General features: G+C 42.8%; 1 protein-coding gene across 3 annotated transcripts in view; it reads right to left on the bottom strand.

Annotated features, from left to right (window-relative positions):
* WRN (WRN RecQ like helicase) overlaps nucleotides 1–26,614 on the bottom strand; it is a 148,021-nt gene that overhangs the window by 113,645 nt on the left and 7,762 nt on the right. For 2 of the 3 annotated variants that reach the window (XM_066574530.1, XM_066574531.1), the window contains exons 2-8: nucleotides 22,026–22,132; nucleotides 19,547–19,662; nucleotides 17,146–17,291; nucleotides 11,491–11,639; nucleotides 9,233–9,382; nucleotides 5,248–5,320; nucleotides 5,039–5,141 (exon numbers count right to left, since the gene is read on the bottom strand). In XM_066574530.1, the coding sequence (XP_066430627.1) occupies nucleotides 5,039–5,141; nucleotides 5,248–5,320; nucleotides 9,233–9,382; nucleotides 11,491–11,639; nucleotides 17,146–17,291; nucleotides 19,547–19,662; nucleotides 22,026–22,112 (824 nt within the window). In that variant the 5' untranslated portion in view covers nucleotides 22,113–22,132. Of the gene's footprint in view, nucleotides 1–5,038; nucleotides 5,142–5,247; nucleotides 5,321–5,456; nucleotides 5,495–9,232; nucleotides 9,383–11,490; nucleotides 11,640–17,145; nucleotides 17,292–19,546; nucleotides 19,663–22,025; nucleotides 22,133–26,614 lie in introns of those variants that run through there. The other variant, XM_066574532.1, reaches the window with a different exon arrangement.

Genomic DNA, 26,614 nt, shown 5'->3' with positions numbered 1-26,614 from the left:
CGACAGGGGGCGGGGAGCGGCGGGGGAGAGTGGGGAGGAACGGAGGGGAGATCTCTCCCTCTCGCTGCCCCCTGCTCACCGCCGCAACTCACCTGTCACCGGCAGCCAAATCTTTAGAGACGAGCGGGCAGGTACTCGAATAAGGCACTACTCGCTCGACTAGTTTGCCTTATTGAGTATGCTCGCTCATCTCTAGTAGATACCTACATCCAGATAACACAGGATCCACCCTTCACAACAGGTGATAATCACAGTTTATCTGCACAAGTCACAGACCATGTCCAGATAATGTAATGTGTTCCGTCCATTGTGTATGGCCCAATGTCCACGGGCGGGTTTGATTTGTGGAATCTGCACTGAGGATCCACAATCAAGCCACCCATAGGGATGCATGGGAGTTCGCAAATGCATTAAAGCATGCAAATTTGTTTTGCAGACCTTTTGGCCTGGAAAACTAATTGCAGCATGCTCCATTTTTCTGTGGATTCCGCAAAGACAGCTTACATGGGAAAGCAGAAGTTTAAAAAAAAAATAGAACTGCGCATGCGCGTGGAGCGCTGGTGCTTTCACACACGTCCAAAGTATAGAAGAAAGAAAATCCGGATGGGACACAGAAGACCCGGACAGGTAAGTAATTATTCTCGGCCACGGGCACGGTGCGATTCCGCTGCGGCCTCCCGCAGGTGGAATTCAACCTGCCCGTGGACATGAGGGCTAAAAGGCCCAGGTGGATGCTGTAATTACACTCTAAATACCATTAACTGCAATCTAGGGAAGATGGCCGCCCCCTAAATATGAACCATTAGTACAATTTTAAAAAAAACAAACTACAAATCAGAAAATAAAAACAGATTAGAAAAATTGAAAAGGTTTCACTATCAGATTTTAAATTATTTAAAAAACTGAGGACTAAACTTAGAGGCCAACTCCAGTGACAACATATTTTTAACATCCTTGAACTCCTCATCTTATCACACTCTGGAGGTGCAATTGCAGTCACTTCCATGTTGTGCAGCCTACTGTCTGATACTTATCAAGCTGCATCTTGATTTATAAAATTTTGCTTTCATTTTCACATCAATCCCATAATGCAACAGCTCAGCATTACACAAGCAGCTAGAGGCTGTACCATCCCTGCTGCAGGCAAAACACTGGCATTACATACTGTATTCACCTAAATAAGCTACAGACTCTAAGCATACAGTCAGGAGGATGAGCTGTGATCTCCTCTATTGTAACTGTGTGATCATCATCAGTAACTGTGACAGGTGTGTTTGTGTCCCTCCTCCAAGCAGTTTTTGTGGTGGGATCCATGTAATAGCATCACACAGATTGAGAAGCTGATTAAAAAATTGAACACATAAACCCAAGTAAATCTCAGCATTGAGATCCCATGACCACCAAAGGAAGAGACCAGGAGTTTCAGATAGAAGGGAATAGAAAACAATGCTATTTCACTTCTATATACTGAGGGGCTAGCTACATACTGAATGAATAAAAAGTTGACATTAAAGATATATATATATTTTTAATTATAATATATGAAGACGAGCACAGCTGTATCTCCCTTGTCTATACTTATTCAAAATGTAATGTCCCTTTAAGCAAATTCATTATTAACCCCTTAAGGACATGGCCTATTTTGGACTTGAAGTGTCCAAGGCTTATTTTTCAAATTTGATGTCTGTCACTTTATGCGCCAATAACCTTTGAATGCTTTTTCTTATCGATGTAATACAGAGATTGTTTTTTTCATGACATATTGTACTTTATGTCTGTATAAAAATTGTATCAATAAATTTTGTCTTTAGTAGAAAAAAAAAACCAAATTCACTGAAAATTTGGAAAAATTCACAATTTTCAAACTTTGAATTTTTCTTTGTAAGACAGATAGTTAAACACTATAAAATAGTTAAAGGGGTTGTCCCGAGAAAGCAAGTGGGGTTAAGCACTTCTGTATGGCCATATTAATGCACTTTGTAATATACATCGTGCATTAAATATGAGCCATACAGAAGTTATTCACTCACTTGTCTCCGTCCTCGCGCTGTCTCTGCGTCCCCGTCGCCATAGAGCCGTCTAATTTCTTCCTCAGCAGTCTTTTTTAGACGCACTTGCGCAGTCTGTACTCTCCCCGCTGTGAACGAGCCGCTCCAGCGTGCCCGCGCGATACAGCTCGTCTGTCACTGCACAGGAGCGGCGTTTCATTCATTACAAGTGCACGCCTCCACCGATGACGTCAGTCACCTGCTCACGTGACCGGCGTCTCGGGAGCGCGCATGAAAACCTTCTGGAAGCGCGGTGCACCCTGGAACGCACCCTGGGACATCACAGGCGCCATCTTGGAAGAAGAACTTTATAAGTTATTATTTCTTCAAAACGGTAAGTAGGAAGCGGTTTATAACCGCTTTAAAGGGCTGCTTTATGCCGGGGGGTGACAGGGGGAATGGGCTAATTGAAAATTTTGAGGTTTTGGCTCGGGACAACCCCTTTAATAATTAACATTTCCCATAGGCCAACTTTATATTGCAATAATTATTTTATTTTTTTAGGACTCCCCCAAGTATATAAATTTAGCAGTAATTTTTCAAATTTACTAGCAAATTGCAAAATCTAAATTTTTAAAGACCAAATCAGTTTAGATGTGGATTTTACGTGCCTGTTTATCAGAAAAACCCCATTTTAAAAACGGCACCCTTCAAAGTATTCAAAATGGCATTTAGGAAGCTTATTAACCCTTCGGATGTTTTACAGGAATGAAAGAAAAATGCATCAGAAATTAGAAAAGTTCAATTTTTCTACAGCTTTAGAAAATTTCAATTTTAAACCATTTTTTCTATAAAACAACAAGAGTTAGCAGAGAAACAAAACTCCTAATGTATTACCCAGATTCTGCAGTTTTTCGAAATGACCCATATGTGGATGTAAACTGTTATTTGGGCACATGGCAGGGCTCAGAAGGGAGGGAGCGCTATTTGGCTTTTTTAATACAGATTTTACTGAAATCATTTTCAGACCCCTTGTAGTGTTTGCAGTGCCCCCAAGGTACCAGTACATTTGAAACCTCCAAGAATTGACCCCATTTAGGAAACTAGACCCCTCAGGGAATTTATCAAGGGGCATAGTTAGCATTTTGAACCCACAGGAGTTTCAGACTTTTTTTTTACATTTTGAGTTGATAATGAAAAATTCAAATTTTTCCAGTACTATTTAGGTTTAGACCCAGATTTTTATTTTTTTTACCAGGGACAGAAGTAAAAAAGGCACCCCAGGATGTGTTACCCAATTGCCCCTGAGCACAGAAATACCCCATATGTGGACATAAACTGCTTGGGCACATGGCGGGGCTCAGAAGGGAAGGACTTGGCATGTGGCTTTATGTACAAGCTGTGCGGAGTACATAAGGGTAAAACATATAAAGCTTGTTCAAAGGAAGAATAACATTAAAATTTCAGGGATGTGTGGTATGTCTTGAAACAATTTTTTATGCACAGGTGGGGTTGTGTGGGGCATGTTTAACAATGATACATAGTGTCCTTCCTTATCCCTCGTTTGTAGCAGACTCTGCACTTTTTACGGATCCTTCCCTTCTTCCCAGTGGAGGGAATTCCACTGGGAAAGTGCTGCCCTGGCATAATATGCGTGGCCTCGCTACCAAAAGTACTGGCTGCTCCCTCACCTCCTGGTCCTCAAATATTAGGGCCTTGATAACTTCCTCCTAAAATTCAAGGAAGGTGCCTTGAAAAACAACTTTTTTCATAGAAATGCTGATCATTTCAATATAGAGATAATCGTGTGAAATCTTCTTTATTTCCTTCATTACTATGTAAACACTGTATATGTTGTTTGCTCAGGTGGACGTGTGTTTATGTGAGGAATCTCTGGCCAGGAGGTTTTTAATTAGTGTGAGGAAAAGCCATTATCTTCTGCCACCATGAACATAGTCATTGTGTTTAGCACAGCAAACAATCGCCCTGCGTCTCCAGTCATTTAGTCTTTTAAAAGACAGAAAGAATGTAATTCGGGAGAAAAGCAAACTAATGACCAATTTTATGCAGAGTGAAAATCAGCGATATACGACAAGTGAATGAATAGTGTTCAGTGGCTTTGCATTTACATGTACCGATTATCGCGCAAATGCGTTCGTTTTACAAGCAACAATTATCGCTTAAAATTCGTCTAATGAGCCTTAAGACTGCAGGGCAGGGTCCTTTCTCGCAATCCATCAGTCTGTCACTTATATATTTCTTTTTTTTTATTGTACTTGTTATTTGTTATGTACTTAACAACCCCCCCTCCTTAGTCCCATGTGTACAGCATCCCAGACTCATTATTATTACTGTTAACTAGAGATGAGCGAGCACGCTCGGTTAAGGCAGTTACTCTAGCGAGCATCGCTCTACTCGAGTAACTGCATACTGGTCTGGGCTCTGGGGCGGGGGTGAGCGGGGGGAGAGAGAGATCTGTCACTCTCCCCCCCACCGCCACCCCGAATCTGCTCGGACCAGTATGCAGTTACTCAAGAAGAGCGATGCTATCTCTACTATTAACATAACAACCACCATTTTCTTTAAGGGCTTATTTACAAAAAGCGTATTTTTACAGCGTATTATGCATGCAATTTTTGTGTGTGTAATGTGCAGTGAATAGAGCCTATTGATATCAATGGGTTCTTTCACCTAAGCGTGAAAAAACATGCAGTATGTCCTATCTTGGTGCATATTACGCAATAGAGAAGGTCATTGAAACAATGGCTGTGTGTAAATATGCAGAAAATATTATACTTGTGTATTTATGAAATCAATGCGATTTTGTGCGTTTTTTTTTTTTTTTACATGAGTAAATACGCTGCCTAGTTACATGAGAAAAAGATTGCTAGTAGGCGGTAAAACAAAAGGGAGCAGCGATTTGCGACCCATGAATAAGCTGCATATTCACGGACGGAAGTACACATACGCCAGTGTGAATGATGGATAAATGGTACACGGTAGAAGTAGTTTGCATCACTATTATGAAAACAGAATACTAGGAATATTACCTTTGTGCCTCAAAATTACCCGGGACTAGATCCATCAGATTCAAGAGCTCCTGTGACAGACCGCTCAACTTGTTCTTCACTTCAGTTGATCCAGAACTCACTCCTATGAAACATATGCCTTTTAAAATATACATTCCTGCTGAAACACACGATACAAGATCCATACAGATGCCGCCACAAAGAATAGTTCAAATTAGTATAGAATTTACCTGTGGGGGCGGATAAGGCAAGTCTCTCCTTTTCATTCATGCTCTCCAACTTTTGGTAAATCAGCAGTCCAGCCTACAAAGTAAAGTATGAAGACGATTACCACATCAACTTTCTGAAACAGCATACGGATATAATCAGTCGTCTTCTCAGCATAAACCAACTCAGACAATGCAGACTCTGAGTATTATTAGGAATAGTGTACCCTTACCATAAAGAATATTAGAAGTCATCTTATACATATAGCCTGTGCAGTGCGATCAGCCAGAGTGGCCCATAGGTGGGGGCTCATTAACAGAGCTGAAGGTTAATGACTACGGGCTTATGTGGGGGATGATGGAAACCTAAAGTGCGTGTAGATAGAATGATTACTGCTCAAAAAACCATTCAAATGAACAAAAGTGAACGATATACTTGTTCAAGTCTAAATGTGAACCAACGACTGAATGACGGACGAGAATCGTTCACTTTTCGTTCATCATTCAGTTCCTGCAGAACAAAAAATCATTGTTGACTCATTCACTTGTCGTTCAGCGTTTCATAGAGGAATGTGAATGAGAAGTTAACGATTCAACAATGAATCTGCCTGTCTAAACACGCTGCGTGAACGCAAACGAGCTTGTGATGACGTCACCGGCTCCTTCGCTCGTGCACACGAGAATTGTGCAGAGTAAAAGGAACATTAGAGAGGGTCTACCTATATTTTAGGTGTCAGCCACTTTGCTGTGGGATCCCGAGCGGTGAATCCCCCCCCGCTCATCGATTGTTAATGACCTATCCTGTGGACGGGTCATCAATAGCATTTGCCCAGAAAACCCCTTTTAAAGCTCTGTAAGCCTAGAGACCTAGTAGACTTCACACCTAATTAAAAGGTTTCTTCTGTTTTACATCTGTTCTATGGGGATAACTGTTCGCTTTGTGCTTCACAGATAAATGCCTGGACATACTGATTAAAGAAGTTGATTTCATTACTGTTTCTGTGGTCATTTGTGCCCCATCTATTGAAGGCCGCAGATACAGTTTATCAAATACAAATCAGAACTACAACTGAGATGCTGATTAATGCATATTAATAAAAATCCTTCACATCATGTGTAATGATCTTGCAACAAAAGGCACTTAGGTTGATTCTTTACATTTAACCCCTTCCGTACGTACATTTACATCCTGCAGCGTCGGGGTATGTATGAAGAGAGATCGCGGCACGACCTCTATTCATACAGTGCAGGCATCAGCTGTTTATTACAGCTGACACCCGCGGTCAATAGCTGCAATCGACCACGTGGCCGATTGCGGCTATTAACTCTTTAAATGCTGCAGTCAATTCTGACAGCGGCATTTAAATCCCCCGATGTTCGGGGGTCCCGTGCGGGCCCCCCGCATGAGATCGCAGGGAGCAGTATGGGTGTTAGGCAGACAGGGCCCTTCTAAAAGGCCCCAGGGGTTGCCTTAGCAGGCTGTCTATCAAGCTGTCCTTGATACAACTCCTGCGATTTGCCAGGCAGTTTATCAATTATAAAAAAAAAAAGTAATAAAAGTTTAAATCACCCCGTTTTGCCATATCTATAATAAAAAAAATCTAAATCCTAAAAGAAAAATACATATTTGGTATCGCCGAGTCCGTTCTATGAAAGTAGTGCATTATTTACCCTGCAAGGTGAACATAATCCGAAAAAAAAATTAAGAACGCCAGAAATGCACTTTTTGAGTCACCCTGTCTCCCAGAAAAAAATGAAATAAAAAGCGATCAAAAAGTAGTAAGTATTCTGCATTGGTACTAACGAAAACTACATGACATCCCCCAAAAAAGGATCCCTCGCCCAACTATGTCGACGGAAAAATAAAAAAGGTTATTCTGTGCAGAAGATGGCGACAGAAAATAATTTAAAAAAATTAAATGTCTTCGAGAAAAAAGAAAACGAACAAAAAAACTATACAAGTTTGGTATCGTGGTAATCGTACTGACCCATAGAATAAGGTTATTATTAGAGATGAGTGAACCTACTCGGACACGCCCCTTTTTCGCCCAATCGCTGCGATTTTCGAGTACTTCCGTACTTGGGTGAAAAGATTCGGGGGGCGCCGTGGGTGAGTGGGGGGTTGCAGCGGGGAGTGGGGGGGGGGGGAGGGAGAGAGAGAGAGGGCTCCCGCCTGTTCCCCGCCGCTACACCCGCTCTGCCACGCCTCCCCCCGCCCCCCGAATCTTTTCACCTGAATACGGAAGTACTCGAAAATCGCGGTGCTCGATCGAGTATTTACTCGTAAGGAGTATATTCGCTCATCTCTAGTTATTATGTCATTTTTGTTGCAGTTTGTGCGCTGTTAAAACAAGACGCACCGAAAGATGGCGAAATTTCTATTTTTTTTTAATTTTACTCCCCTTAGAATTTTTTTCAAGCTTTTCAGTACATTAATTAGCACCATTGAAAAATACAACTCATCCCGCAAAAAACAAGCCCACATACAGCGACGTTGATGGGTAAATAAAGGAGTTACGATTTTTTAAAAGGGGGAAGGAAAAAACAAAAATGGGAAAAAAAGGCCACGTCCTTAAGGGGTTAAAGAAGTTATTACAATGGATAGCAGTGTGTTAGATACTAGTGTGTTAGTCTGCTAGGTGTAATTATATTCTTGATAGAGACAGCTTCATAGAATGTAATTCCTGGGCAATTTGGGATAATAGTTGCCAAAATGGGATCACCCCCTAAGATGTCTCAATGTTTCATCAGAATTGTCCTCATTTCTTTACTACCTTGGTCAAAAATTGTCCCTCTAAAAGTTATATAATGTGTGCCCTGGCTGAAGCTTCATAAGGAACAAGTTTACTCGCAGACTTATGGGCCCCTCCATCTACAATTTATAAATGACCTACCCCTGATACTCTCCTCCATGGTGCCTGTGAGGTCTGGGACTCTCTCAGTGTAAACTTTGCCCCCCTTCTATCCTCTTCATCACCGCTAAGCCATTCACTGCGGCACCAATCAGAACATCCCTCTCTCCAGTCACTACAGCTTTGTCCCATTACTAAATGCCCATCTCAGTGTGCAGAGAGGTTTCCCTTAACCAGTCCCCTGACGGAGTTTGAAAAAAACTGTACTAATTAAATGTAATGTTAGTAGGAAAACCTCTAACCTACTGCACAAGATTATTAACTCGCCTTCCTTTTGTCAGTGTGAGGGGTCACGTTATCTGAATGGGAGGCTAACTTTATTATCCGCCATTCTCATGGCTTCTCGCGTTGCGTCCGTTTGCAGGCGAGCCATTACAAATTAGTGCATAAATTGTCTGACTCACACAAATGTTGGCGTTGTAGAAGCCGGGTGGGCAAGCTCTTATATATTTGTGGTCGTGTCCACTTATTTCTCCATATTGGAAGCAAATTGAACAGGTCATCCGTCAGATATCGGCGCCATCCTTTGGTCTTGACAATCAGCGGCAAAATTAGGTAAATGAGATTTGAGGAGCTTACTAGCTGGACTCATCCTGCTTTTAGGAAAATATGGGCCCCTTGGTGTAAAATGCTTTCCTGAAGAACTAGTTTACTTTTAATCTAAACTTGCTGCTATGATATGGTGCGATTTCAAGGTATTTAACTATCATCACCTTTATCACTGTACATGTGTAATTACATGGCGTATGTGCGGCTTTTTATATGCATGTCGCTGGGAAACAAAACAAGGAAAGTAAAAAAAAAAGAAGAAACCAGGATTCCGATGCAGGACGGCGTACGTGAGATACCCGTCATGCACAAGCGATCAGTCGCGGCGATCGCAACTCCACACGCTGGTAGAACTCTGCGTTTTATACGTAGCATTTTACCATACGCTCGCGAGAGTCCGGCTTTAATGCAAGACACTTTTTGTATTTGCGATTTTATAAGCAAGTTTAGAAAAATTATGTAATAATTAAGAAAACGGAAGAAAGTCTGACTCTGCAACTCAGACGGTTATTAGTAGATTGAATATATTTAATGTGACTGACACTTACATAAGCATCTGAGGCGGCGTACAGCTTCTGCTCTTCACTTAGAGGAAGTCTATCCCAGTCACTGCAGCGCACAGAATCGTCCTTCAGAAGCTGCTTGTTGAGGAGATGTTTGACCAAGCCATTCAGACTCCACTTCTCTTTACACCGAAGCTGCACAGTAAAGAAAAGATGGCAGACTTTAGTTGTTTCCCTAGAGCAACATTAATGTACATGAAGAGTGGACACAAACATGATAGATGTATGCCAGGGACGGAAACACTATAGCATCCATTGGAGAATAAAAGTTGTACCAATCCCAATGATTTCAAGTGTATGGGGTTCACCCAATGGACAATGCAGTCATGGATTTCATTATGTCTCATCCGTTACTCCTGTGAGATTTCTGTGCCAGTCGCTTATATCACTACTGTAATAAACAGGCACGCTGGCTGAATGTGTGCGCTTATAGCAGAGTCAAGAGAAATAGTTTGGATGACAGAAGTCTCAAGTGTACGGCTGGCTTAGCAGACATGATATTGGCATCCCAATCGGATGGGCTTCACACACATTATGGCATCCCAATAGGATGGGCTTTACACACATTATGACATCCCAATAGGATGGGCTTCACACACATTATGGCATCCCAATAGGATGGGCTTTACACACATTATGACATCCCAATAGGATGGGCTTTACACACATTATGGCATCCCAATAGGATGGGCTTTACACACATTATGGCATCCCAATAGGATGGGCTTTACACACATTATGGCATCCCAATAGGATGGGCTTTACACACATTATGGCATCCCAATAGGATGGGCTTTACACACATTATGGCATCCCAATAGGATGGGCTTTACACACATTATGGCATCCCAATAGGATGGGCTTTACACACATTATGACATCCCAATAGGATGGGCTTCACACACATTATGGCATCCCAATAGGATGGGCTTTACACACATTATGACATCCCAATAGGATGGGCTTTACACACATTATGGCATCCCAATAGGATGGGCTTTACACACATTATGGCATCCCAATAGGATGGGCTTTACACACATTATGGCATCCCAATAGGATGGGCTTTACACACATTATGGCATCCCAATAGGATGGGCTTTACACACATTATGGCATCCCAATAGGATGGGCTTTACACACATTATGACATCCCAATAGGATGGGCTTCACACACATTATGGCATCCCAATAGGATGGGCTTTACACACATTATGACATCCCAATAGGATGGGCTTTACACACATTATGGCATCCCAATAGGATGGGCTTTACACACATTATGGCATCCCAATAGGATGGGCTTTACACACATTATGGCATCCCAATAGGATGGGCTTTACACACATTATGGCATCCCAATAGGATGGGCTTTACACACATTATGGCATCCCAATAGGATGGGCTTTACACACATTATGACATCCCAATAGGATGGGCTTCACACACATTATGGCATCCCAATAGGATGGGCTTTACACACATTATGACATCCCAATAGGATGGGCTTTACACACATTATGGCATCCCAATAGGATGGGCTTTACACACATTATGGCATCCCAATAGGATGGGCTTTACACACATTATGGCATCCCAATAGGATGGGCTTTACACACATTATGGCATCCCAATAGGATGGGCTTTACACACATTATGGCATCCCAATAGGATGGGCTTTACACACATTATGACATCCCAATAGGATGGGCTTTACACACATTATGACATCCCAATAGGATGGGCTTTACACACATTATGGCATCCCAATAGGATGGGCTTTACACACATTATGGCATCCCAATAGGATGGGCTTTACACACATTATGACATCCCAATAGGATGGGCTTTACACACATTATGGCATCCCAATAGGATGGGCTTTACACACATTATGACATCCCAACAGGATGGGCTTTACACACATTATGGCATCCCAACAGGATGGGCTTTACACACATTATGGCATCCCAATAGGATGGGCTTTACACACATTATGACATCCCAATAGGATGGGCTTTACACACATTATGGCATCCCAATAGGATGGGCTTTACACACATTATGGCATCCCAATAGGATGGGCTTTACACACATTATGGCATCCCAATAGGATGGGCTTTACACACATTATGACATCCCAATAGGATGGGCTTTACACACATTATGGCATCCCAATAGGATGGGCTTCACACACATTATGGCATCCCAATAGGATGGGCTTCACACACATTATGACATACCTTTTCATTTGCCAAATCAGTAAGTTCAATAAATCCTTTCAACTTCAGATCACAGTCACTCATTAACTTCCATTGGTCCCCTTCGATACCAACTCCAACCTTCTTTATAGCCGTATCTTCCAGCAGCCTCTTAAGACCCTTCGGGAAACCTGTACGGCATTTGGATACAATTAGACTATATATGTATTCCCAGGCATCTATGAAAACATGAGAAAATATATTTATCTTTCTCTTGGGCCTCACATCCACGGGCGGATTTGATCTGCAGAATCCGCGATCGGCACCTGCGTGGAAGATCCGCAGTTCAAGCCGCCCCATAGGAAAGCATGGAGCGTCCGCACCTCTATGCACACACGCGGATTTGTTATGCGTAATTTTTGTGCAGAAAAGAAATCCCAGCATGCTCCCAATTTACCGCAGATTTCATGCGGATGGACTCCGCTGACGGACAGTGGATTGCTGGAAGGGAGACCCCTAGTAGCAGCCACTTTGAAGCTGATATACAGTGGTAAAGCAACAACATTTTTAATGCAAGTATATTACAGAAATGATGAGACTAACAAACTAGTAGAGGAACAGAAGGCGTCTGAACAGAGCGCGCCCCTTTAAATGCTGTTTTAAATATTTTGTGGGAAGCCGTTTTTAAAATGGGGCCATTTATGGAGTTTTTATACATTTTCAGAGGATTCTTCAGCAGGGAGATTAGGGGTCTCAACTTATTCAATCTATCATCTCTTGGGGGGGGGGGGGTCTTGGGAATTATCAGTTAGATGGAAGAAACACGTTACCGTTTCAAAGAGGGTTTGGGGTATAACTGCTGCAAATGAAGGCGTCGCATGGACAGCACTAGTAGACCAGTATGAGTGGTTGGAGGATTTTTTATTTTTTTTTGCTAAACCCATTAACGAAAGGATTTCCAAAAATTGTTTTAATTCAGGGACACTTGTAGGATCTATGGACTGGAATAGATAGAGGTGGGCTGCAATAAATTGTGTAGCATAGAAGTTGGTCTGCGGACAATTAATGCCACGACTTTAATACTGATAAATAAATCTAAAAAATCAAAAGGGGACAAAATTATCACCATCCACATTTACACTCGAGTCACATAAAACTGGGCTGTTTGAGGCGAAAATGAATCTGCAGAATCCCACAATACAGGAGGCATTGCACTACACCATCGACTCAACAACTGCTTCCATCTCCATAGGGCTAGTGGCAGAACAAAGCACCGGGTAGCCTGCTCTGCATCATACCTCCTACGCGCCATTCTAAAACTATTTTTTTCTTGTAAGGAACGGCGTATAAGCCGACAAAACGGCCGAGATGAAACAGACGTGATAACGCAATGCCGCTGCCTAAAAGCATTACAAACGAAAACCGAGAAAGCTGTAGATGTACACTACTAAGCAGGGTGCTACTAGCTTCTTTATGTTTTTTTAATGAAGAAAATAAGCAGCGGTTAACATCACGTAATAGCGTAACGCTGCCTAAATAGCAATATTACCCACCAAAGAAAAAAAATTGAACAAGAACAAAAAAAGAAAAGAGGAGTGTTCTTCACTTTGTGAGTGAAGAGGGTCCCGGAGGCCTCTGGTATTATTTCATCTCCTCTCCCCAATAGGAACATTGAGATGAGGTGATATAGAAAAAACTTTCATTTTTGATCACTTGACCGCGGAACGCTCTCTTCAGCCTCCGGTCACTGTTCCACGTTGGGATCTATTACACTCCTCGGCCATGCAACTTTATTCTGATGCAGCACCATAAAAAGACAGCGCATCAAGTCCATAAGCGACTGCCGTCAAAAGGCATATGGGCAGTCATTAAGGGGTTAAAGTAAATCTCTAATTATTTCCTCTAAATTTCTTGCAGGATTGTAGTTCAGATTCCTAATAATTCACTACATTTTTTCTTGGAAAAAAAAAAAAAAAGAAAAATGCACATTTCTTGTCCGAATCATTGGGAGACACAGCAAGACCTTGGGTATAGCTTCTGCCACTATAGGAGGCGACACGAAGTATAAAAGTGTTAACTCCTCCTACAAGCACCTAGCTAACTCAGTTTTAGCTTAGTGTCTGCAGGAGGCAGACCTCTTCAATCAAGGTCTTCAGGACTACATGGATGTGGGCACACAGGGCAGGCAGATTGCTACCTGTTCCCCATGAGCAGGGCAGACAGCAAGTGTCTGTCCTCCTCCAAGAAGATGATGTGGCACGATAATGCCTTTGTGCAATAGATCGCTGCCCGCCAGCTATAGGGTTCCACATCTCGACACACTCCCCGTTCGTAGGTCGCGGAGCAGATGGGGTTCAGAACACCCGTCAGAGTAGGTAAGTACACAGGTGAGTATCTTTCCCATTGCTGCCCCTGTAGAAGGAGCCGCCTCCTGTCTAACTGTGCCTGCCCTTTTTTGTGTCATCTGGAATTGATGGTGTTGACCGTCTGGATTTCTGTGGAAATTACTGTTCAACTAGGTCAACAGCTAGAAGGTCCGCAGCTCTCTGAAGTTTTCAGCGCCGATGACGCCACAGCTCTTTTTGGAATACTTATTCATACTGAAGGTATTACAGCTGAATTTTGTTCACGCCCTGAGGACACGTCCGGCTCACATTGACTACTTGTCTCCCTTCCAAGCCGGAGGCTCTATCAGGCGGACTTTCTTTGGTCATTTTGTCATCAGCAGACAGTTGTTATCGACCTCTGGCATATTCTCTTGCTGCCGGTGGTATCTGGATCCGCTTCAGTGCAGATTTTGGTTGGAATTTTTCTCGGTGGCAGCTTATCCCAAGGAACGCACCGGTCATAAGTGGGCTGTGTCTGGCTTCACAAGATTACATCTCTCAAGTGGCATTCTTCAGTCGCCCTGGCTCCCTGCTGGTCCTCCTGACAACACAAGTCGTGTCCTTGGGCTTTCGGAGTGGTCTCCTCGGACTGACTCCGCACTGTGGCAGTACAGGTTAACCGAGCCAGGGATGTCATATCTTTAGGCCAGTGAATGTTATTCGGACAGTGGGTGCCTCGTAGGAAGCTCCTCGTCGGGAGCTCCCTACCGGTGGGTGGATGGGACCGCTACTCGGGTCCCTTTTTATCCTGTTTCTGGGCATGTTGGATGTCTAGGCATCCATTTACACTAGTCGCAATGAACGAGCCGATTTCGCTTCGTTACTCCTGCGGCTTCTTATATTTTCCCCACCCCTGACGGACTCCTGAGAAATCTCGCAAGGTCTTGCTGTGTCCCCCAATGATATGGACGAGAAAACAGGATTTTTGGTATAACTTATGGTAAAATCCCTTTCTCGTCCTGTTCATTGAGGGACACATCACCCGCGCAGTCTGTTATTAGTACTGTAACATATACACCTCTAGGTTGGAGTGTTCCAAGTGCAGTCACACATGGTAGAATAAGTCACAGTCTTGAGCATTGTTATGTATTGACTATGGTTGTCATGACCTACTGGCCGCTCCGACTGCTTGCATACAAACTGAGCTAGCTTAATGCTTGCAGGAGGGGTATACCTAGTAGGTGAAGTTTACACTTTTATGCTTAGTGTTGCCTCCTACTGGCAGAAGCTATACCTGAGGTCTTGCTGTGTCCCCCAATGAACGTGATGAGAAAGTGATTTTACGTACGTTATACTAAAAATCCCGTTTGACCATATATAAAGCAGGTTTAAATCCTCTGGGAACTAAAGCTCCTGCACTGCAGGATGATAAATATTACTTTCACTGGACAGATTGCAGAAAACCTTCAGTGTACATGGATCGCAAAATGTCACCAACATGCGTTATTGCAATTTGTGTTAATGAACAACAAAGGAGAAGCCGCTAAGTTTACCAAGTATAGACAGTTAGTTACTAAGCCTCTCACCTACCTCCCAGAAAGGAGGCGATACACTAGACCACCATGTTAGTGATATTGACCCCTTCATCTCCTCAGACCACTAGGGACGCTTTAATCAGTACAAAACATTTCTCTATTGTCTGTTGTCTAAACCTGGGGTGCGTCTTATAATAAAAAAAATACAGTATTTGGATACATCAATAAAACTTTAGTTTTTATAAAATGTTGAAAGTGAACACTTGTTTCTCAGTAACCCTCTACAGAACAGAAAGTATCAGCCTGGTGGCGCATGCTCACCTTTACACAGTGAAATTCCACGGACAGCACACCGCCCCACTATAGCCTATGAGCACACGGATGATTTTTTACATGGACACATGGCATATCCTACATGCCACAAGTCTTAGGCTAGTGGCCAGAGTAAAAGCAGCAAGATATTAGGACTTTTCCCTCCCCCCCCTTTTTTTTTTTTTTTAAATATACACAGCGGCTTGGAAAACTGAAACACAATATTTAAAAAGGGGTCTTCTAAATCCGATGAAAGATGATTGGGAAAGGCATACTCTGATTGGGCCACCATCGCAAGTGAGGGGCCACAGGGTTCAGTATTGGGCCCCATTCTGCAATATATTTATCAATGACCTGATAGAGGGGCTGCACAGTAAAATATCAATATCTGCAGACGATACAAAATTATACAAGACAATTAATACAACGGAGGATAATGTGCGGCTACAAACGGACCTGGATAAGCTGGGGGCTTGGGCAGAAAAATGGCTAATGAAGTTCAATGTTTATAAATGTAAGGTTATGCACATGGGCAGGAGAAACGGATGTCACCAATACACACTAAATGGGGTACTGCTAGGGAAAAGTGATATGGAAAAAGACCCGGGGGTACTAGTGGATTGTAGACTAAACTGGAGTAACCAATGCCAATCAGCTGCTGCAAGAGCTAATAAAGTCTTGGGATGCATTAAAACATGTATAGGGGTGAGGGACGAGAACATTATCCTTCCATTATATAAGGCACTTGTCAGGCCTCACATGGAATACTGCGCACAGTTCTGGTCACCGGTGCTCAGGAAAGATGTAGCAGTGCTTGAGGGGATTCAAAGATGGGCAACTAAACTAATACATGGAATGAGAGGACTGGAATACCCAGAGAGGCTATCCAAATTGGGATTATTCAACCTAGAAAAAAAGACGGCAAAGGGGGGCGACCAAATAACCATGTATAAATACATGAGGGGACAATACAAGGATCTCTCCCATGATCTGTTTATACCCAGGACTGCACCGGTAACAAGAGGGCATCCACTATGTCTAGAAGAAAGCAGGTTTCATCACCCATACAGAAGGGGGTTCTTTACTGTAAGAGCAGTAAGAGTGTGGAACTCTCTGCCTGAGGATGTGGGGATGTCAAAATCCATAGAGGAGTTTAAGAGGTGACTAGATGTCTTTCTAGAGTGTACGATATTACAGGATATAGAAAATAGGTGACCAGCGGGGTTGCTGATCTGGGTATTGGAGCCAGGTAGGAACCTTTCAAAGGTTGATCCAGAGATTATTCTGACTGGTATTATGGAAGGATTTTTTCCCCCCAAATGGGCTAAATTGGCTTCTGCCTCATTGAGGGTTTTTTTTTTGCCTTCCTCTGGATCAATAAGGGGGGTGGGGAGACAGGCTAAACTAGATGGACACTGTCTCCCTTTAGCCTAACATACTGTGTTACTATACTCTTAAGTAAACACTTCTATGTTAAATATCATCATCAGTATAAGGTGAAATAACACTAAGATATAACAAACCTGTCATGGATGACACCTGAAATAGATAGCATTCCTCTTGTGAAGTGCACACCTGGATGAGGGACACCTTCCCGTTTTTACCCTTTCTATAAGCGGGCGGCCATTCAATGTCAAATCCAAGAACGGCTTCTTCGGTAAGTCTCTCTCTGAAATAAAAGTACACACAAATAAAAATATGTGCAGATACGAGTACCAATCCAAGGAGGGAGAAGTACTAAGGCCGGTCTCCTACGACCGGATTTGAATTAACGATTCTGCGATCGTCGTCCACACGGACAATCCTTTACAATCCAATGTACTGGGTCTAAGTGCCTCAGGTATCAACATAATAGAGTCTGTGTGTCGCCCCTCCCCCCATTCTGGTTTTGGAGAGGGCATACTGAAGAGAAGCTGTTCCCCAAAGCAGGTAGCTGTATTCAGTGTCTATACAGGTAAATATGGCTGCCTCTTAACAGCAGGGAGCAGCTTAAATGCGGAATAAAATAGCAGCCGCCGCTAGTTGAAGAGTCATTTATGCATAAAAGCATTCTCGCTCTTGCTTTACAGTGAATTTGAAAATGCGAGAACAAATAGGTTGACAAACAATGCACAAAACGTTTACTTACAAGTTTTAGAAAAAAAATATACAAGATCAAAGTGCAAACAGTATATACAAACAGTATAATCAGCAAGTTATGGAAAAGCAGTACAATATTATACTTGGCATCCGCCGTATGCATTTAGCAATCTGGGGAGAGCCAGTGTTGATCCCTGCAAATGCCCAGAATCTCAGAGTTATGAAGCTAAAATATAACTTTTATTCACTAAAATAAAGCATGCGACTACCAATAATGTTTGTGACTTCATTTCTCTAATCTGATAGCGTATTCTGTTTCTCATCTCTTATCACACATCTACGGGGTTAAGGCCCATTTACACCAGCCGATGATCACTTAAAAAAAAAACAACCGCTAATCGGCGATCGTTTTCGTGATAATCGGTGCATGTAAATGTGCGCCCATCGTCTGCTTTTCGGGCAATGCTAGCTGATAATTAAATTCAAGCTAACCTAAAAATCCTCATTCACTTTTATCAGCAGTTCTCCACTGGGAGGGTTGACAGCATTGTTTCCCCCTGGAGAACAAAGGATCTGAGTGCAGATAATAGCAGCAGCCTATTAACTGCCTTCAGGGAAGGCTTCATTTGCATACCTAATTGGTATTGAAGTAGCTGAGTAGCTACCTAAATACCAGTGATCGCATACCAATTACTTATGCAAAATGATCGCTCAAAGCTGTCATTCAAACTGTAGTTTAAGTGATCCTTGAGAGATCATCAGCCGTGTAAACCAGCCTTTAGTGTTCAAGCAAGAAAGAATCAATCCAGATAGAAAAAAAGATTGGAAAGTTTTTTCTCTTTTGATACTCCCCTAAAGGATATTACAACAGATCTCACACCTAAACAGTTAATTTACCCAACCAATTGCTGGTGCGTGTTTTTCCACTAATCAGTGAAACATGGGTTCCTTCACAGAGAGTGAAATTTGTAAAGTGGCCCCCGTACTGATATGCAGGGTGCCACTAGAAACCTGATGGGTCGGTACAAGTAGTGCTAGTTCATGCAGAAGGGATTGACACAATTAGCACTCAGTGATTATGAGACCGGTCTTCACTTATTTTGTTGACAGCTGCATAAGTCAGAGCTGAATAAACAGATTTCCGCTTTTCTCTTTCTAACGATACTAGTAAATGAGCTATATGCAGTGGGAATTATAATACATATTTAGTGTTAATTGTGTCAATCCCTTCTGCATAAATTAGTACTACTTGTATCGACTCCTCGGTACATTAGAGGGAATGTCCGAGTTATACAACTGTAATATAAACAGGCTCTCTGTGGGTTAAAGCAACAAATCAGCTTAAACTTAGCTCTCCCGGCTCCCGTTCCGGGTCTCATCTTGTGGGGTCATGTTTACAGGCAGCAACAGCCAGTTTATGGAATGTCACATGCTGCTGCAGCCAATGGCAGAGCTTAGTGATCAATCACTGAGCTCTGTCATTGGCTGCAGCAGCCTCTGATGTTCCGTAAACAGACTGCCTGCTGCCTGTAAACAAACACTGCTCACGGAGAACCGAGTGGCAGCACGGAAGTTAGCGGGAGAGGGGAGTACAAGCCGAACGGTTATTTTAACCCATGGACAGTCTGTTTACATTACAACTGTATGATTCGGACATCCCCTTTAATAAAATATTTTAAAAAAAAATAAAAAAATAGAAAACAAAAGGTTAGGGCCAAAATAACTTAAATGAGGCAAATGCTTCCATATGCTTCGTTTCGCATAGGATTAAAATAGGAGATAAAGATTCCTTCTGACATATTTCCTGAAACTGAAGCTTAAATCGTGCAATATGATAGGACTTACCTCATGTACTCCGAGAAGAAAGAGCACTCCTGGGCTTCATAACTGTAGACTATGGAGCCACTGAATTTCAGGAATGGGAGATTATCTTCTAGCAAGTTTTTCTTCCAGGCACAATTCTAATGAAGAAGTAAAAGTCTTTAGCACTTGACCATCCTCAACTAGAGCCCTGATGTCCTCTCATCTACCACCACCAACCGGCACACAGCCAAGAATGTCAGGAATGAACAGAAGCTCTTAGGCCCGATTTACATGGCCGAGAAAAGAGAACACATCATCAATTTTAAAAGTCCCAGACAACCCCTTTAAGTTTCTACCAGACATAACATGTGGCAAATCACCGCAGGCTACTAAACGGCAAACAAGCTCAAAGACTAAAAAGAATCCTGTTTAAACACGTTAACACAAATTATCATCAAAGGCTTAGGCTGCCTGTCCGCGGGCGTTGCAATAGCCTGCGGCGGATCTCCGCCGCCCAGAAGCAGGAGCCAGCTGATAGGCTCACCGCAGAGAATCGCGGCAATTCGCAGCATAGTGCGATTTGCTGTCCGCGAGCGGAGATTCGCTATAATTCTCTGCTCGTGGACAGGGAGGGCTGCGCTTTTTATAGCAACGCTATGGAAAGCTTGCGTTGCGTTCCCCACAGCCGGGTTATCGCCGCAGGGAACGCAATGCAAAAACTCCCGTGGACAGGCAGCCTAAAAGTGATTGATAAATCCTCTTTAAAGAGGCCGACTCTCACCACAATAAGCATGGTTCTATACAATCCACATACTTATAGCACAGAAGTAAAGATATTGGGCACTGCTGACCCAAAGTACTGGATATATAATATCAAGGACACCTGAAGCTCCTATGATGTGTCCAGCACATACAGAGATCCTGTGTTCATTCCCAACAAAGAAGAAACCTGCCGATGCTCAACATTAAAACAGATTGTCAGGCTGATTTTCCACACAATTTCCACCAATATTTACAATGTTCTCGCTGATTTTCAGATGCCGTATCAAAAATTTCAGTTATGTCTAAATAAAGTTTTGGGGAAATCTCACGATTTTATAACAGTTCTGGGTAGCACCTCAAGAGTTCTGAAGAAAACTCTTAATGCTCGAAGCTCTAGAACCCATATTTACAAAGTTCTCGCTGATTTAGTAATATCATTTTTGGAAGATAGCACCGCTGAGATACATTTGTTGATTGTTTTGCTTAATTCGCTAGAACTATTTTTAAAATTAATGGGGAACTCTAGAACTTTTTGGGGTGCATCCAGAACTTATGAAAAAATTAACTTTTTTGGAAGATGGGGTGCTGACTTCACAGAGGTCACAAATGCTATTGCCCCGTGTTTCTGCTCACAGACTTGGAGGTTTTCACTAGGCCCCAGACTGCCATCGGCACCAAGCAATCGTCTTATGGAGGGGTGGGGTTGGGGCAACAGAGCATTTTGCGGCTAGTTACTCAGATGGTGCAGTCAGCACTGACCACAGCATCTACATGGTTAAACGGCCTTGATCTGAGCTAGCTATGATCGTGGCCAATGTGCCTGGTTGTCAGCTGCATTAAACAGCAGCTAGCTGCAGGGTATGGAGTGAGTTCGTCCCCCGAGTCTGCTACATACCTCCCCTGCACATATGTAATGTACATGTGTGTCACATGTTGCCACAGAGCTGAAAGAATAAAATCCTATCACACACAGCAAGTCATATTTTTTCTTATCAGAAAACCAAATTATAAATGTATTTTAATTTGAAGACTACAACATTTATTTGACTCTTAGGTATGTTTCTGGAGCCCTGCACTATATGAATTGCATCCTGCATTTTTCAGCAGTTTTCTTATCTGTAGGCTCTCTACTTAGTTTTTCCTGAGCTGGAGGATGAAAATTATGATGTCCACATACACAGCACACACAGAGAAAAGGAGATTCTGTTCTCATATAAAGAGACTCACCAGCATGCAGGACATAATACAGCAGTACTGAGCAGTGTAGATGCGATTCCACCACTGGTGTGATACAAAACACTTACTAGAAGCTGCACCAACATCTCTGTGCAAGTAGCTCTGCTTCTCTCTTCCTCTCTCCATAGATTTCTATGCGTAGCATGAGAGAGCAGCAAGTAAAGACACAAAGACTCAATCTCACTTCCTGTAATCTATCTTAACATCTCCATTGCCAGAGATATAGTTCACTTGCCAACAGTGAACAACAAATTACAAGGAATGGAGACCCTCGAGTAGCCAGGATTTTAGAGCGATTTTTCAGCACAAAAACGTAATTTTAGCTAAATAATGTGATTTGTACTTTTGCTAGAGGTCACATTGGCCATCACATGAGCACAAGTGTGTTGAGAGCGCAGTGACTATTTAAGACTGAAAAAATGATCTCATTGGTTGCTATGGGCAACACTGAATTTTCAGAACACTTTTAAGTGCAAGCCTTCATATAACATGATAATTCAGACAACTATTTACACAGACTTGCCTTTTTAGCCTCGCTTGTACACTGTGTATCCTGTTCAGCCATCCAGTTGGGAAGCGTTCGCTGCTCCCCGGACATTTTTGTTTTCATTTAAATTCACAATCAAAGTCCTGAAAAAAGGAAGTTTCAAAAATGTAATCAGGAATTAGACACAGGTGTCAGGAGTGAGTTATATTAACAGGCAATACCTAAACATTAATCACTGCCTGAGTCGCAGCAACTTTATACCAGTGGTTGATAGAGGTTTCGGTTCATGTACCCTCACTGGTGGCATTTATTTGAGAAGTCTTAAAAGAGCTGTAGAACAAGTGAGAGCGTAGCATCATGCATGCACTGCTCTGTTCAATCTCCATATCACTGCGGGTGGGTGCAGCAAGCCCAAAGTGATGAGAAGAGGGGAACAAAGGGAACCCCTTTCTTGGGATCAGTGGAGGTCTTAGCGGTGAGGCCCCTACTGATCAAACTTTTATCGCCTATCTTTTGGATAGGTGATAAAAGTCAACTGTGATACAACTCCTTTAATGATATGTCACATACTCAAAGGCGAACCTTCATGTTAACCCTTTCTCTGCTACGAACCTTATCTCATTCTTCAGTTACCAAAGGAGTATCACATAGGTTATTGCTACTAAAGACCCTCTCTCAGGCTACACTGCAGCTAGAGCTGCGTTCCTGGCCTTGTTTTATAGATAAGATTCTTGGCTTTAAAACACACATGGGTTTGAGGCTCTAGATCAGTGTTCCCCAAGTCCAGTCCTCGGGACCGCCAACAAGTCATGTTTTCAGGATTTCCTTAGTGTTGCACAGGTGATGGAATTATTGTCAGTGCCTCAGGTGTTCTTACCATAGGATATCCTGAAAACATGACCTGTTGGTGGTCCCTGAGGACTGGAGTTGGGAACCCCTGCTCTAGATGAAAAGCCAGCCTGAGATAGAGCAAGCTGAACTGCGTTGAGAATTACAGGAAAACATACTGACAAGCGGGAGGGAGAGGAGAATTTATGATTTGTGATCCTCCTCCTGTCTCTGTCATGGCGACCATACTCATTAGATGGCTATCTTGTCAAAACACCAGAGTCCGTAAGCCAAACTTTTGATTCCTCAATTTTCCCAGACTCCCGACTCCTTCACATATGACTCATGTTTTAAAGTGATAGATTTACTGCATTAAAATTGGGAGAGTTGAGAGGCCATCATAAAGCTCAGATGATGGCCCAGACACACCAAAAATCAACAATTTAGCTAATATATATCTAATGTGTATGGCCATCAAAAATGCTTAGATTAATTGAGTAATGTGGAATTTTGTTCATATTTTCTCTCCTCACTCTACTCCTTCCTTAGCAATCATAAAAAATACTTGCTCTCTGATTGTCTGATATAGGGATCTTTTTTCTTACAGTTTACAGATTCCACCAACCAGATATTTACCTGCCTGACAATCACAGTGTTAAGTCCACCAAACACACATGCTACTCACAACCATAGAAATATCAAAAAACTTTATACATTTTATTTTGTCTACCTGTATTCACACCTGATCTTTAGCGTAAATATGCTGATTAATTCTCTAGCAATACCTATTACACACTAGTCATAGCAATAACGATTAGCACTAGATAGAATTGTCTAATATATTTCTAACAGATAGGCCGCCTGCAGACGGGCGGGTCGGATCCAGCGGCAAGGATTCTCGCCGCGGGATCCGACCCGAGCGCCTGCAGGTAGTAGCGAGTACTCACCGCGGCTCCGGCTGTTTGATGTGCCGGCTTGACGGCGCATGCGCAGACTGTAGCCGGCTCGCAGAGCCCCGCACAGAAATAGAGCATGCCGTAGTTTGTTTGCTGTGCCGTTAACGCAATTCTATGCAGGCTTCCAGCGGGCGGAAATTCCGCGGGAAATCCCGCCGCGGAATTTCCACTCGTGTGCAGGCGCCCTTAGAAAAGATTTCCATTAGTCAGAAAAGACATTTTTACCAATTGACTGTCACCATAAATGCTTGTTTATTTTTTAGAAAACTAGTTGAAAACAAATGAATCACTACTTGAACAGATGCGACATACTGACATCCAGCAGTTCATCAAAACTGAAGTTCTGATGAATCTCAGGAAGTCTGAATTTGTTATCAGTAATTACAATCATCTGAAAACAGCCTCAGTAAAGGCTAATGCCCGCGGCCGGATATCTGCGGCGTTACACTGCAGCTATTAGATTCTATTGAACCCAACAGCTGAATGTTCACGCTGCGGAATTCCACAGTGTGAAAAAACCTGAGGCATGTCCTATTTGCTGGAGGAATACGTGCGGCCAGCTTCCAATAGTCAATGGATGTAGTCAATAGAAGCTGGCTGTTACACTATACTTCTGCTGTAGCACAGCGGAAGTATAGCGTGAATATGTACCCCGCCCACTGCCGGCGCGTCATGCGCATGTGCGCCTGGGCGTCGTGTGGGCCCAGCACAGCGGATCCGGGAGGCGAGTATGGGTACTTTGGGGGGGGGGGGGGGGGGGGGGGGGTATTCCCCTTGCGGAGCCCTAAAGCATTACATTACGTATACAGATTAACGATTATTAATATTAATGTTTGTAAAGAAGCATGTTTTACTTTTTGATTAATTTTAATAAAACACATGCGCCTGTGAATGTAGACATGTGTGGTATGCATTAATGCCTCAGACTCCACAGTTCGAGGAAGGGATCATTATATTTCCATATGGGATCGCTTTGAGCATGCCTTCAGGTGCAAGTTTCCATTTTTGTGTAATTTTTGCTTATAATCACTGAGGGCGCCTTCACACTGGCAAGAAAATCATGCGAGAGCGAGTGAAAACGCATGATTAGGAAACCAATGATTTTCAATGGTTTCATTCTCAATTGCAATGTCTTCACTCCTGTGATGCTGCGTGAAAAAAAAATTAAAAATTGCAGCATGTCCTTTCTTTTTGCAATATCGCCCATGGTTTTTAAAACAATGTAAAACAATGGGATAACATCGTGATCCCCTGCTGTGGCTGTGACAGCTGTAGCAGGGGATTCCTTCATCTCCGCGGGGGGTGAAGGGACTCCCTGCAGTAATGTGAGGCTATTTTCACATGAAAACGCTTCGCATCCAGGGGTTCGCATGGATTGCGAGGACGATATTGGGCCGTGATTCACCAGTGTGAAGCTGATGTCTATATATTAAGGCTGGCTGGCCACAGGTGATGTCGTAGCATGATTCACAGTGATAACTCACGCACAGAGCACGCATGACACGCTCTCCATAGGATAACTATGGAATGCAGCCCAATGTACACATGCAGAAAAATCGTTCACGATTTTCCACTTGCATCTAAAAATCACGACATACTGTGATTTGCCGCGATTCTCTGCGATTTACCTATCATTAAGATAGGCTCATCGCGGTGATATTAGTGCTCCCCGCGGCGTTCCGCCCGTGGACACTCAGCCTAAGTTTTATTTTTATACGTTATATTGGGTGCTCTAAAAACATTAGATTTTGGTTGCAAAGTATATATAATAGGTGCTGAAAGTATTTACTTTTTTACATCTTCTTATGTCGTGGCCTTGTGCTAATTAAAAAAACAAAAAAAGAAGTTTTCCTCCATTATTTAAAACCTCCAAGGTTTTCAATGTGAAAAATATTTGTAGTTTTTTTTTATTTACACATCTTGTATCCATACGCTCTGTCAGCAGAGACCGTATGGCTTCGTATGACACAACGCATGTCCTCGAATCACATTGATATGCGCAGTGTGACTTTTTTTCTAAATGTATTGCGTATGAACATTGTATTATATGCAGCCTTTACCTTTGTATACAGTGTCTACATGCAAATGTGCATGGACCAATGAAAGTCCGTTGACTTTCATCGACTCCATTCCCTGCATATCACACATCCGTGCAACGCATGCGTAATACGTGGTGAAAACACGGTCGTAGACATGAGCCCAAACCATGAGGAGGAAAGACTGTGGAGCTCAGAGACAGGATTGTGTGGAGGCACAGATCTGGAGAAGCTACAAGTAATCTCTGCTGCACTGGAAGTTCCCAAGAGCCCAGCGGCCTCCATGATACTTTAATATAAGAACCATCAAGACTCTTCCTAGAGCCGCTGACCCACCAAACTAAGTAATGAGGGAAGAAGGGCCTTGGTAAGAGAGGTGACCAAGAACCATGGATAACTCTGGCTGAGCTCCAGAGATTCTGTGTGCAGATTGGAGAAATTTTCAGAAGATCAACCATCGCTGCAGCCTCCACCAATCTGGGCTTTATGGCGGAGCGGCCAGAAAGAAGCTTCTTCTCAGAAAGAAAAACATATAAAATCCCACCTGGAGTTCGCCAAAAAAGCCCCTAAATGACTTCAGACTTGAGATTATCTGGTCTGATGAACTTTTGGCCTCAATTGGGGGTGTTTTTCAGCGGCCGCGGAAACCTGAATGCATCAAAATACAGAGATATTCTTAATGAAAACCTGATCTAAAGCGCAAAGGAGCTCGGAACAGGGAGAAGGGTCACCCTCCAACAAGACAAGGACTCTAAGCACAAAGCCAGGCAACACAGGAGCAGCTTTGGGACAACTCTGTGAATCT

This window comes from Eleutherodactylus coqui, chromosome 7 (genome assembly GCF_035609145.1).
Source record: "Eleutherodactylus coqui strain aEleCoq1 chromosome 7, aEleCoq1.hap1, whole genome shotgun sequence".
NCBI lineage: Eukaryota > Metazoa > Chordata > Amphibia > Anura > Eleutherodactylidae > Eleutherodactylus > Eleutherodactylus coqui.
The sequence above is the reverse complement of the archived record's forward strand: the minus strand, read 5'-3'. Positions and strand labels throughout refer to the sequence as shown.